Source organism: Cyclopterus lumpus, chromosome 7 (assembly GCF_009769545.1).
Source record: "Cyclopterus lumpus isolate fCycLum1 chromosome 7, fCycLum1.pri, whole genome shotgun sequence".
NCBI lineage: Eukaryota > Metazoa > Chordata > Actinopteri > Perciformes > Cyclopteridae > Cyclopterus > Cyclopterus lumpus.
In genome coordinates this window covers 11,063,775-11,076,097 of record NC_046972.1, presented here as the reverse complement: position 1 = coordinate 11,076,097, position 12,323 = coordinate 11,063,775, and the positions used below count along the sequence as shown (strand labels likewise).

Genomic DNA, 12,323 nt, shown 5'->3' with positions numbered 1-12,323 from the left:
CTTGTTTCAGTTTGTTGTAACAGTAGTCCACTGCTAGTTTTATTAAAAGTGAAAAACGTTTTACATAGATGTCATGTGTCCATGTTGATGTGTAGAGGAAGTAGATCCATATTGTATGTTCAATAGATATTGTACTAAATCATTGACGGATACACCTTTAAAAAGATGTACAGTGCATTATGAAATTGCTTTGGCAGCATACATGGGTATACTGTTAACTGACCTATTTGTGTATAGTGGAAGGTAATTTTGAACAGCGTCCTATTGCCTGAGTTGTTGAGAAATGATTTTGAGGGCAGCATGAAATTCACAAGAACCAGAGTATAAGCCTGTCGGAATTCTCCGTTTCATGACGTCAAACACTTAATGTCCACATTTCATCTGCAATTTTAAAGTACAATACCATGGGTCACTGATGCGTGCACACTGAATCATGAGTCCAGTCTCCGCTGTGACTCTACCACCTCCAGTTTTCTGGACTTAATGCTGTCTGATCAGCCTCTGAGCTCAGTGTAAGTTGGTTGAATTGAATGTCACTGCCTAACAAACTGAAATGCAGCCATACTGTAATAACACTAAGATTTAAGGGGAATTTAATTTGCATGAACCACAAGTTTGTGTACGTTCCATGTGGGGTTGTGAGACAGGAGACGTGACACACTACTGATTCTCAGAATGTCTGTTTCACACGTCCACAACACCAGATATATATATTTTTTCTGTTCTTTTAAAAATGTGCTCAAAACCGAAGGTGACGATGTTTTCAGAACGGTTGAATGCTTCCTTTGTGCTTGTTGGAGCTGCTCTCACTTTTCTACCAATTCAAAGGCAAATTGTAGTGAAGTTGATGCTTGCTCATAAACAAAATAAAGGATGATGAGATGGGGTATAACTTTTGTCTGCTCTTGTTTTTCTTCAATCGCCACAAGTGCATGCATGACTAGAGGAGACTTACACACCTTGGGTAGTGCTACTGAAAGTATTTTAAATGTGGAGCATTGGCGCCCCCTGGTGGTAGAACTCCAAAAGTAAAAGGTGAAACGGGTCAAAACTAATCAAATAAATATATTTAAACGCCATTGATCTTTTCATTTTGTCTTCACATTCAAAGAAACATGGCTTCAAAGCTGAATATCTTCATATATTCAGAATTTATAATAGTCTTTATCATCATTTAGACCTGTACTTTCTTTAAAACGGCTCAATCCCTCATTCTAGTGGTTGAAGGTGTTTTTATCCTTTCGTCTGTGACGAGAGCCGTTATCATTTGGCAGAGTGAGGACACCATGAACAGCGCAGGCAGCCTCTGGTCCTGCAAAGTGACCTCATGTTAATTGGCCGTTTAACGTCCACGCAGACTGTTAATCAAACGGGATCACTCTCATGAGATGGCTGCTGAAACAATTACAGGACCCTCTGCCTTGTTTATCACATGGAAACTAATCCACCCGGTGGATTTCTAATCACATGGCAAACAAACTGGAGAAAAAGTCATCTGATACAATTGTTTCAGTCAGATTGCTTCTCAATGTTTTAGTCCTAATACTGTGTTTGCACCGGAAAAATGCAGTTTCCATGCAGACTTACAAAGAGTATATTTTGACCGGCATGTTTCAATCTGAAGAAGAGGCCATAGTTGTGTTTATTATATAATTTTTGCCACGTTTCCATCTATTCCTGGCATAGAGCTGTGACTTGTTACTGCCACGCTATGTCAATATTATATTTTGCATGTGTTGTCAAAGAAAAGACATTTACCTACGAGAGTTAGTGTCTTTGTAGTGTTTATGGTCAACGTTCTCGTAATGTACACAGCAGAGTTTAGTTGAAATTCAATATTTTTATATATTATAACAACAATGTTGAATTGTCAGGTTTTACAGCAACCCAATCAGAAATACAGCACTTTTACATTCATGTCCATGTCTTCATATTGCGAAAATCACATGCTTCTACCTATAATACAATTTCACAAGCCACTGGATAAATAAAAGGACATTTGCAAAAACTGAGAGCTATAAAAAAAAAAAAATACAGGTGTTGGCATCTACAGCAACACCTAGAAGTGCACCGATTATTTACAAAAGCAATGATCAATTGGCACATTTCTTTCTTGGTAGTATTAAAGACACAGAGTCAACATTTAGTAGAATTGCTATGCCTTGGTTTTCACACCAGAGCTAGCTAAAGCCAGAATTTTGTCTTCGGAGCCTGAAAGAGATGGCAAGACCAGGTTAAATAGGAATATCCATCCAATAAATTGATGAGCAGGATTAAACATTTTCAAGGATTGCACAGTGAAATGTGGTTGCAGAATTATTCACGCTACAGACACAGAAAACTAATAAACAGATATTAAAAATATTTTAATTAGAATTGAATACAAACAATAAATGGGAAATTAAATAGAACACATTATATAAAAGTAGCACTTACGGGAGAAATAAAATGGAAAACAAAATTATATTTACAAAGAATATATACAAATACTCTTCTATTATATAGAATATGTATATACAAATATGTGTATAATATGAGTGTAAATATATAACTTTGTATCAGTGAAATCACGTTTATTCTTACCTAGGTTTGCAGTCACTTTTTCAAACTGGCTCAGAGTAGCTGTGGCATTTTCAGTGAGAAATGTCTCGTCCTCTGAAGTGAGCTGTCCACAAAGAGAGCCAAAAACAATTCATTAATTCAAGCTTTGATCGAACGATTATGTTTAAAAAGTAAGTGAGATTCAGGCCTGTTGCAGGAACTGGTCCGTCAGCCTCATGCCAGCGGACTAAAATAAGTCACGTGGACTCATGAGCACAAGCCTCTGAATCACCCACAAACAAGTGGAAGAACAGGACATCTCTGCCACACCTTCTCTCCCAGTTTCCTCAGGGCTGTGAGGATTTCCATTTTCTGCTGCGTGTACACGTCCCGCGACAGTTTCCCCACGATCACATCTCGGTCCATCTGCGCAGAATATATCACACCCTAGTTGGATTTCTAGTTTCAGGCCAAGCAACACGCAGATGAACGCAAAGGAGTGAAACAAATACGATCACGTCCTTGACATTGGGGTGCAAACCTCTGCTAGTCTGGTTCTCAGCTGTTCCGGCTGCTTCTTAGCAAACAGTCGGATCACCTCTGGCGTTTTGAAAGCTTGACTGATGGCTGCCTGGGTTGCCTGATGAATAAGAGCCGTTTATTGAAGTACGTTACACATACAAGGAATTTGACTTGGTGAAAAGTGCATAACAATAAACAAAAACACACAGTGCGAGACATGAGACATCATTTAAAAATAGAAAATGTCTATAAGCTTTACTCTCTTTAAGTCACCCTAAATACACAGTAGCTGCACATCATCTAGTACGTGTCCATACCAGCTGCATTCCACTGAGCTCATCCACAAGGGTCATGTCTCCCGTCATGATCTTCTTCAGGGAGTCGTTGAATTCACTCAACTGTTCCAGGGTTTCTTTTTTTGTCTCCTCATACTCTTCCTCGTCCAGATCCTCTCTAGAAAAACCAAAGAGAGGATGAGAAGCAAACAACGGCAAACATGTGTAAAAGTATTTTCTGGTTTAGATTAGATCACTTAGCAGTCTAATTAGGTCATTTATTTGAGGGCCTGTGTGCACCTGCATTCCTCCAGATCCTGAAGCTGCTGCATCAGTCTGTCAAGTTGCCCTTCCATATTTTGCCTCAATTTCCCAGTTTCTGATTTCCCTCGAGAGGCCATGCTTAGTTCCAATCTAGTTTGCAACCTTTGGAGAAGGCACAAAGCAGAATAAAACAGTCAACAAATAGGAATCTTAGAGACGTTATCCTGGCATAGTTCATCAGAAGGGCGTTGTTGGAGCAGTCCAACAGCGCCGTTAATGATATTATCAACCTGTCGAGGAATCCTCTATCTGGAAGAGTGTGAGCTTCTATCCGGATGACAATACAGTTATTTAGTGAGCGGGATAGCTAGCTCGCGTGCTAAAAGAAAACGTCTCACCGGCCCGGGACTCTTTGTTTACAGTTGTGAACCAGTTGTGCGATGAGTTAAATATTTGCACCAGCTTGACGAACAAACTGTAAATCTAGCCGTATCATAAAATGCCGCTAACAAGACCGGTCCCACCATATGTGATGTTTGTCGAGGCGTTCGTGGACCTGTGTTTGTGATCGTGAACGTAGCGCAGGCGTGTGGGTGCGGTTTTTCTGCTTCCGGGTTAATTCCGTCCAATCAGATGTCTTAATGTCACGTCCATACCGGAAGTGCCCCATTGCAAAGCAGACCGCAGCAGTTACTTCTGGTAGTGCAATTATTATTTACATGATGTATCTTCCACTGTGATAGCAAACTTCTTCTTTGTTTCCTGAGCTCGGTTTTGATTCGTCTGCTTGAGCATCATGTATAGAGGCAGCTAACGTTACCTGCGGTTTCTAATTTAATGCCATTTGAAGCTCACTAACTCAACATAACGTTATAGTTTTTTTATTTTCTTAACTCGTGTAACTCCTATTACATAATCATTCACCCCCATGAAGCAAATACAAAGCTTCCCTTTAAAGGTCAGAGAGCCAGAGGGATATTTGACACCGGACTCTCTTGAACACCTTTAAATTAGCTGACTTACGTCTTTGTTTTCTTCTGCATATTTTATAGTAGGAGGCATGGACGGTCGGAGTACAACCAAAGTGGTGCTGCTGTCCTGCGGGTCCTTCAACCCCATCACCAACATGCACCTGAGGATGTTCGAACTGGCTCGAGATCATCTGGAGGACACAGGTTGAGTGAAATGAGAAGGAAACCTACGTGCAGCAGCATGTACTTAAAAGTATCACAGGGAAAATACTCACTTTACAGCAGAATGTACTGTATATTATCAGATTATTATTAATGTATGTGGATGTAGAATTGTAACTACTTCACATACTGGTGGGCAGTTTAATAGAAATAAAAAGTAGCAGAATATGTATCTCAAAATTACACTTAAGAGTTTCTTTACTCAAATTACACATAATTTAAAAAAATTAGGTATAAACATTTTTAATCATGCATGGATATTAACAGCTTAGCGTATCTGCTGTGCCATTACTATAAACCCTCTGTTCACACTACTTTGTTGTCTAAGGTCAGTACAGGGTGGTGAAAGGCATCATCTCTCCGGTGGGTGATGGCTATAAGAAGAAGGGTTTGATTGAGGCCTGCCATCGTCTGGAGATGGCCAGATTGTCCACAGAGAACTCAGACTGGATCACAGTCGACTCCTGGGAAGGCTTGCAGCCAGACTGGGTGGAGACAGCCAAAGTTGTTCGGTAAGTTTACAATTATTATGTCCTGCGAGTGGCAGTGCCTGGTATTGCTACCTGTGCTCTTGAAAAGGTGTAAGGAAAGCTGCTTAAGAATGTCAGACATTTCCATATCCTCAATCAGAGTTTCCTTGCTTGCTGTTTTCTGTTATCCTCTGAATCTTTTTCGTCAGTGACTACACCTCAGGTAATCCATTCATCAGATCTCTAATATAACCACAGTCGGTAGTAATGACAGCCCTTTTAGCAGTTTATAATTTGATGTGATTGTTAAGTGCAAGTGATGAATAATGGAAGTAAGTAGTGTTCGAGTGATGTACGCTGAATTCTCAAGATGATGTCGTTACTCCTGTATCATGTGTGCAGTTGATACATACAGTGCACAAAACCCTTTCAGTTCTACTCAGCATTACAGAGTTGTTAATGTATTAAATGGAGTAATCTTGCTCTAAATCCAGTATTGCATATCTATTTAAAAGTTAAGTTAAGTTAATCAAACCTTTACTTGTTATGGGACATTATTGCTCATTGTGGTAATAAGTAAGAATATCATTTATCTCTTCAAGAAATTTCTTTTTTAGCTATTTTTCTGTCACTTAAAACATTTACAAGTTTTCTAAATTGCTTAAAAAATATATATTTACCACTAAAATCTATCTATATATGTAATTTGGGGATTTGGATTGTCTTTACTGTAAATTACGTTGGTTATTCTGGAAGAGGGATCTCTTCTCAGATGCTCTTCCAGACGGCGTAGTATGCTCTGTGTGATATTGGGCTGTATAAATAAAATGGATTTAACTCAACTTAAAAACAAATGCCTGAACTGAAGAAATTTTCATAATGTTGACTATTTCTTTGAGATGACAAATTTGGCCAAACATAAAGTTTAATTTGTATTAAAAATGACTTTAATGTGGTAAATAATATACATATTAATCTATTTGCTGTTTGACAGGGTTTTGTCTGAATACTAAATGTTGACTGTATTGTCCTAGGCATCACTATGCCAAACTGCTTGCAGCAGAGAAGAGCAACGATGATGTGGATACAGTCAACTATGGAAAAAAGAGACGCGTAGAGGAAAATTATTTAGAGGAATCATCTCAACACACAAGGAGAGGTAGGCCATGTTTAATCGTGTATTATTCTTTTCAACCCCTTTCTTTTCCAATCCCTGATTCCAGACAAGTCTGGGCCTGCTTCCACTGTATTCATGTTGAATTGTATTCAGTTTAACTCATAACAGGAGGCGATGGTGTCAGGGTGCGGTGGTGTGTGATGGGTGACACCCAATCACACCCCCTATAGTAAAGACAGGCAAGGTGTAAGACTCCAGGTGTTACTTGATTTTGTAACATTCTTCACGCTACTGACAAGTTTACATCGTGTGAATTGCTCGCACTGCACAGGTTTATACACATGAGCCGGAGAAGTGCATTCTGTTCTTAGCCGTAACTACTATTGATAATTAATTCATTAAGATATGATTTTTAAAGGAGTTTGCAGAGCACTGATAAATCCCATAACTAAACTAAAGTTAACAACGATATGAGACAGACTCTGTCTGTTACGTCTCTTTGTAAATCCTTATTTTGTAAAACAGACTTTATAAATATTTAATATGTGTGTACTGTATATATTTCTTGGCTTCAATTTTGAATATCCTGTTCGATCATCTAATCACTAGTTTTATGATCTCACTCTCGCTTTTGTGCATTTTCCTTTTTTCTTTTATTGTTTTCTTCTTCTATAAATCACTCAATAGCTTTGTTACGATACACAAATAAGATGTTGTTCTTTCTTCATGCTCAGATGGCCCTCAGCTAATGTTGCTGTGTGGGGCTGATGTCCTCGAGTCCTTTGGAGTACCCAACCTGTGGAAGCAGGAGGATATTGATGAGATTGTTGGCCACTACGGTTTGGTTTGCATCACCCGCAGCGGCAGTGACCCCAACAAGTTCATCTACAAATCCGACATCCTGTGGAAGAATCGCAAGAACATCCATGTGGTCCACGAATGGGTGACCAACGAGATCTCAGCCACTCATGTGCGCCAGTCCTTGCGTCGAGGTCGGAGCGTCAGGTACCTGCTGCCAGACGACGTGGTTAATTACACACGAGAGCACGGGCTCTACAGCGCGGAGAGCGAGCAGAAAAATGCAGACGTGGTTCTAGCACCCCTTCTGAAATACTCGGATGCCTCCTCCAGCTGAGGAAATGTACTGCTGAAAATCAAGCTTCCACCAGTGCCTACTGTGCAGAATGCTCGTTTCTAGTGATGGGTGTGTTTTAAGGAGATAAAATCTACATAGACATTGTGTGTGTGTGTGTGTGTGTGTCTGAATGTCTGTGCACAAATTATTTTAAATCTTTTACTTGAATGCATCAGTTTAGTCTATTACTCAAATTATCAGTTTTTTTATCACGATTTGTACATGCACTCCCTCATGTTAAAGCAGACATTATGGTTTCAACATGTTGACTTATTATAATTGTTTACGTTTGCTGAAGCATAAATACTCAACATACTACACAGTCAACACAACCGCACAGACGAGCAGCGGAACGCCTCAAATCTTTTGCAAAATCAAAGGACTCAATTTAAAACTTTACTACAGTTTTCAGAGATGGTGTTGAGTAAAGTGCATGTATTGATCAAACACAACACACAAGTACTTTTGCACTGATGAAAATATGTATTTATTTCCACATTGTAAAATCAGTCAATACATCAATGACATTTCTAAAGGTAGCATTTTGCACTGATAATCAGAGTCTAAAAAGAATATAGTCAAGAAAGGCAGCATTGTGGAGACAAAAAAGAAAGCATGAATTACAGTTTTTTTCAATTGCTAATGCACATTTTTGAAAGCAGGCTTCTCACTGCTCTGTTGGCTTCCACTGTTGTTGTAAACGGGCACTGACCTGTGTTCTTTGTTATCGTGCTGATAGATGAAATGACATTCAAGTAATTAGTCGCATGGCCAAGTGACGTGTGTATTGACCAACTGGTCTGAGGTTTTGGCATTTTGAATGGCAGTGTTTTGAAATGGGAAAACAAGTAGCTTCATGTCAGAACTGTGTGCAGTGTGTTGCAAAGAGAGCCATGTTGAATTGCAGATTGGGTGCTGAGTAGAAAATGTGTTTAGAGTTGTGTGCTTTATTTGTCAAATCAGTGCATTAGCAATTGAAAAATAACGTTAATGTGGCAGACTTGAAAATGAAGGTGTGATTTGTATTGGCTGTAACTGAAATAAACAACTCTCTTTTTTCCCACCTTGGGAGCTTTTCATTGCTGTTCCGATGTTATTGTCCCACAGATGAGAAACTGCTCAGATCCTCAGTAAAGGAAGTGCCAAATGGATCCCTGTTCTGCCTGATTTAAAAAGCTGTTTGTCTGTGGGGGTTAACTTGTGCTTCAGGTAATCATCACTGACAGAAGATTAATCGCTGACATAACCAAATCCTGCTAACTAAAGACTGATAGTAGTGTGTTGAAATGAAAGTTGAAGCTGTTGAATTAAGTTTGCATTACATGAATCTAGCATTCAAACTTAAAAGCTTAAAAGCTTCACTGGGTGAAGAGTTGGTTGGTTCTCATTAGGTCACTGAGTCATGCTTATCTTATCAAATGTAATTATCTTATTAATTTAATTTCTGCGTCAGTTACCCATGACATGATTTAAGCACATGTTAAACGTGCTTAAATTATGTCATGGGTCTCGGGTTTTGGAAACAGGTTTTTCCACAATGCATCAGAGCTGTTGTTTTGCTTCTTAGTTGAAGTTACGAAAGGAGGGAAAACTACCTTAATGTTTAGACAAGCACCATGTGGGTTTTTTTCTTTCAATCTGGAGGTGCGTCAATTCCTCTAATGCTTCAGTCATACCTTCCCTATTGCACAGATAGGTGTGCCATTTGGATTGGTCCAGGGAGGTTACAGTTAAATTGTCTCAACTAAGTCCTGTCTTAAACAGATATTGCGTAACAAAAACATATTGAGGACATTTTCATTTTCATTTGACAATGGATATTGTGTATTTCAGAGTTATGTTTATCCATAGCTGTAAGAGTGAGAGAGAGAGTCATTCTCTTTTTTTCTAAAGTTTGATCACAGAAAGCTTTTGAGTTGCAGTAACAGCAACTCTTGTAATGTGATGGGATAATGGATGATAATTAGACCTTCCTCAAAATATGAAGGTCAGCTTGTTTGTGTGTATGTTAATGTGCACAACAATTAATGTGCGACGCCAGGCCAATTTTGAAGTGTATTAGTCAGTGGTGGGACCAGTCGGACGTGTCTGGCCTTCCTCTGACACCCTGGCACTGACGAGAGCTCCTCCCTCTTTCTCACGAGCAAATGAGATATAGGGACACATACCTTTATACACCAGGTCTTTCACCAAACCGCATCTTTTCAGAACTCCTCATCAGCCCAGCAGTGTGAGGATCACATTTTATTCACACACACACATACACGCAGCTCAGAAGGAGGAACGAAAAAAAGTCATCAAGATGCCAGCCAGCCTCTGTGGTACATGGGACATCATCAGCAATGACAACTTGGAGGGCTACATGATTGCAATGGGTAAGTCCTTGAAGCATGTTTTAATCCAACATTCTCAAATGTAAAATATCTGAGTGACTTGTTGAAGTATCTACAATTATACGCAGATATAACATTGTACAACATCGAATTGAGCACTGGAAGTGTGATACATTGCCACCTTGGGGTGAAAAAACACGAGGATGTGCTTTTGTTGCAGTGCTACTGGGGGGTACTGTGTGAGGGAAGTAATGTGTTTGCAGCCTGTGGGTGAGTTTGTCCTCTGTACACTAAAGGAGAACACATCCTCTACCGTTCCAGGTATCAGCCCTTGCTTACGAAAGATTGCTCTGAAACTAAAGCTGAGGAAGGTGATTGAGCAGCGGGGGGACAAGTACATCATCAAAACTATCAGCACCATGCGAAACTACACCATCTCCTTTAGAGCGGGTCATGAGTTTGAGGAGTTCACCCAGGGACTGGACAACAGGCATGTCAAGGTGAAGATAAATACCTGGGGAACTGCGTGTTCAAAGTGATTACAAGCATAATGACTGCAATTGGTTTGCAGATCATGTGATAGGTTTTACCTTTTATTTGGGCTGCTAAACCTGTTCTGTGTTGTGATTTACACTTTCTTCTTTTCTGCCAACTGCACAGTCACTGGTGACATGGGAGGGGATTAAACTGGTGTGTGAACAGACTGGAGAGAAGAAGGACCGGGGCTGGGCTCACTGGATTGAAGACGACAAGCTGTATCTGGTAAGAATATGAATTTAGATTATAGATTTCCATGTTCCACATAATAAATTATATAAATTGAATAATGAACAACTCGAAATTCATTTGCCCATTTCAATAGCATTTTATTCTACATCATATTAAATACATATTTCTGTGACATATTTCCTTTAGGAGCTGTACTGTGAAGGAGAAGTCTGCACGCAGGTTTTTAAGAAGAAGAATGTAAACAGTGAAGAGAAATGAAAGCTGTTTTCCCGTCAGGGTGTGGATTTACACCACTAGGTGGCAGCCCTGCATTATTCTTGGTCAGATACAGTCTGTCTACACTGGTTTGTAGCTAAGTGGTAATTGGCTTCTGTTAAGTGCAAACCTTTTACTTTTCTTCCATGTCTCTATGGTCTGATGGGAAAAAGTTGAAGTACATTTTGTTTGCACTGGCTTGTGCTGTCCATCGGACATTTGGTTGAGCTATTTGTAAAAAAATTAAATATCTCATTCATGTAGATACCCATGTACAAGAATAAGTGAGGGTATGAGGAATATTAGTGTGCATTTTGTATAGACTAAAAACAATCTGAAGTGGCATATTTCTTTATTTAATTGTTCTTTTTTGTTATTATGTCCTTTTTCAAATAAACAAATATTTTTTTCTGATTGTATGCTGTCAGGGTTCTCTCACTCAGATCTGGCATGTGTCATCATTCATCCCACAGGTGATGATGGAGGCAGCAATCTGTGATATAATGAATGTGATATATTAGTCCTACAATGGAGTGCTAAGCTGTTGCTAAGCTGCCATCTATAGCTGGTACTTACTCACAAGAACCACAGAGTTCAGGAGTTTCACCAAGAACCGAGCTGGTCCCTCTCTGAATTGTTGTGTCCTTTATTTTATTGAGTCATAATATTGTAACAGGTATATGCAATGTATCTCTAATTTTTCATAATTTCATGCTTGATGGAATTAATATTTAAAAGGCTCAAGGATTTAACGGTGTGATTAGTCATAGTGCAGTGTGATGTAATATTTAGAGGAAATTTAATTTACCTTTAATTTTGCACATACCATTTTTTTCAAGAGCATGTGCAATGCATCTCTAATTTAGAACTGTAGTGAGACGTCATAGTGCAATGAGTCATAGTGGTGTGGTGTGTCATAATGTCTGAGTTAACATTTGGTCCTTTCTCTATTTACTCTAGTCTCCCTTACAGTTCCTGTTATATATCAATATACAATATGATAATATGTTGTTTTGTTAATACAGTCTGGTTTGTGCTGTCCCCAAGGGGCCCAAGAATCAATTCACGCACACACTTACCTTACCTAAGTTTCAATTATCCTCCAATTGCATCTCTCCCTTGCCCGAAACCACAACAGTTTGTTTTCATCACCAGCAAAACAAATCAAAGCAAGTGAACACAACAGCCCTGCAGCAGTGACGTTAACTGGGATGAACATTTGGTCTGAACTTTTCAGGCCAAGATGGCTGGAATCTGAATTATTTAATATTGGACATCAAAATGTTTTGAGTGTTTGTTTGTCTGATCATCTGAGTTCCTTCTTGTCGTCCTCCTTACTCTGAGGTGAAACCAATGGAGGATATTGGCTGTTATAGTATTGATATTAGAGTTATTAGAGGCTCCTGTGATTAGAATCACAACGGCTTGTCTCATAAACAACGTAATGAGCAAACACCACTGGAGAGGCCAATAATATCTCTTTGTAATG

The 12,323-nt window shown here is 39.2% G+C and overlaps 3 protein-coding genes across 6 annotated transcripts; 2 read left to right on the top strand and 1 right to left on the bottom strand.

Moving 5' to 3' along the window:
* Nucleotides 1-1,825: 1,825 nt before the first annotated feature.
* lzic (leucine zipper and CTNNBIP1 domain containing) lies at nt 1,826-4,208 on the bottom strand. 3 transcript variants are annotated; one of them, XM_034537160.1, is made up of 7 exons: nt 4,001-4,208; nt 3,639-3,764; nt 3,381-3,516; nt 3,083-3,181; nt 2,872-2,967; nt 2,584-2,665; nt 1,826-2,211 (listed from the first exon to the last, which is right to left on the bottom strand). In XM_034537160.1, the coding sequence occupies exons 2-7, from the start codon at nt 3,737-3,739 to the stop codon at nt 2,156-2,158; spliced, it is 570 nt and encodes a 189-aa protein (XP_034393051.1). In that variant the 5' UTR covers nt 3,740-3,764; nt 4,001-4,208; the 3' UTR covers nt 1,826-2,155. The 3 variants fall into 3 exon arrangements, with proteins under 3 accessions (XP_034393051.1, XP_034393052.1, XP_034393054.1); XM_034537161.1 differs by having other exon boundaries at nt 4,127-4,203; XM_034537163.1 differs by having other exon boundaries at nt 3,893-4,006.
* Nucleotides 4,209-4,263: 55 nt separating this feature from the next.
* Nucleotides 4,264-8,616, top strand: LOC117733884 (nicotinamide/nicotinic acid mononucleotide adenylyltransferase 1-like). Of its 2 annotated transcripts, none has more exons than XM_034537802.1 (5): nt 4,264-4,301; nt 4,655-4,777; nt 5,124-5,307; nt 6,300-6,424; nt 7,117-8,615. In XM_034537802.1, exons 2-5 carry the CDS (start codon nt 4,663-4,665, stop codon nt 7,515-7,517), a joined length of 825 nt encoding a protein of 274 aa, XP_034393693.1. In that variant the 5' UTR covers nt 4,264-4,301; nt 4,655-4,662; the 3' UTR covers nt 7,518-8,615. The 2 variants fall into 2 exon arrangements, with proteins under 2 accessions (XP_034393693.1, XP_034393694.1); XM_034537803.1 differs by having other exon boundaries at nt 4,281-4,560; nt 7,117-8,616.
* A 1,072-nt stretch (nt 8,617-9,688) lies between these two features.
* Nucleotides 9,689-10,992, top strand: rbp7a (retinol binding protein 7a, cellular). Its single transcript, XM_034537804.1, has 4 exons — nt 9,689-9,892; nt 10,172-10,350; nt 10,511-10,612; nt 10,766-10,992. Exons 1-4 carry the CDS (start codon nt 9,820-9,822, stop codon nt 10,835-10,837), a joined length of 426 nt encoding a protein of 141 aa, XP_034393695.1. The 5' UTR covers nt 9,689-9,819; the 3' UTR covers nt 10,838-10,992.
* The last annotated feature ends 1,331 nt before the right edge of the window (nt 10,993-12,323 follow it).

Coding starts and splice junctions, on each gene's coding strand:
- lzic (XM_034537160.1), bottom strand. CDS start 3,739: ATGGCCTCTCGAGGGAAATCAGAAACTGGGAAATTGAGGCAAAATATG. Junction 3,182..3,380: donor AGCTCAGTGGAATGCAGCTG/GTATGGACACGT, acceptor CTTATTCATCAG/GCAACCCAGGCAGCCATCAG. Junction 2,666..2,871: donor TGAGGAAACTGGGAGAGAAG/GTGTGGCAGAGA, acceptor CTTTGTGGACAG/CTCACTTCAGAGGACGAGAC.
- LOC117733884 (XM_034537803.1), top strand. CDS start 4,663: ATGGACGGTCGGAGTACAACCAAAGTGGTGCTGCTGTCCTGCGGGTCC. Junction 4,778..5,123: donor AGATCATCTGGAGGACACAG/GTTGAGTGAAAT, acceptor TTGTTGTCTAAG/GTCAGTACAGGGTGGTGAAA. Junction 5,308..6,299: donor GAGACAGCCAAAGTTGTTCG/GTAAGTTTACAA, acceptor GTATTGTCCTAG/GCATCACTATGCCAAACTGC.
- rbp7a (XM_034537804.1), top strand. CDS start 9,820: ATGCCAGCCAGCCTCTGTGGTACATGGGACATCATCAGCAATGACAAC. Junction 9,893..10,171: donor GGGCTACATGATTGCAATGG/GTAAGTCCTTGA, acceptor CTACCGTTCCAG/GTATCAGCCCTTGCTTACGA. Junction 10,613..10,765: donor AAGACGACAAGCTGTATCTG/GTAAGAATATGA, acceptor TATTTCCTTTAG/GAGCTGTACTGTGAAGGAGA.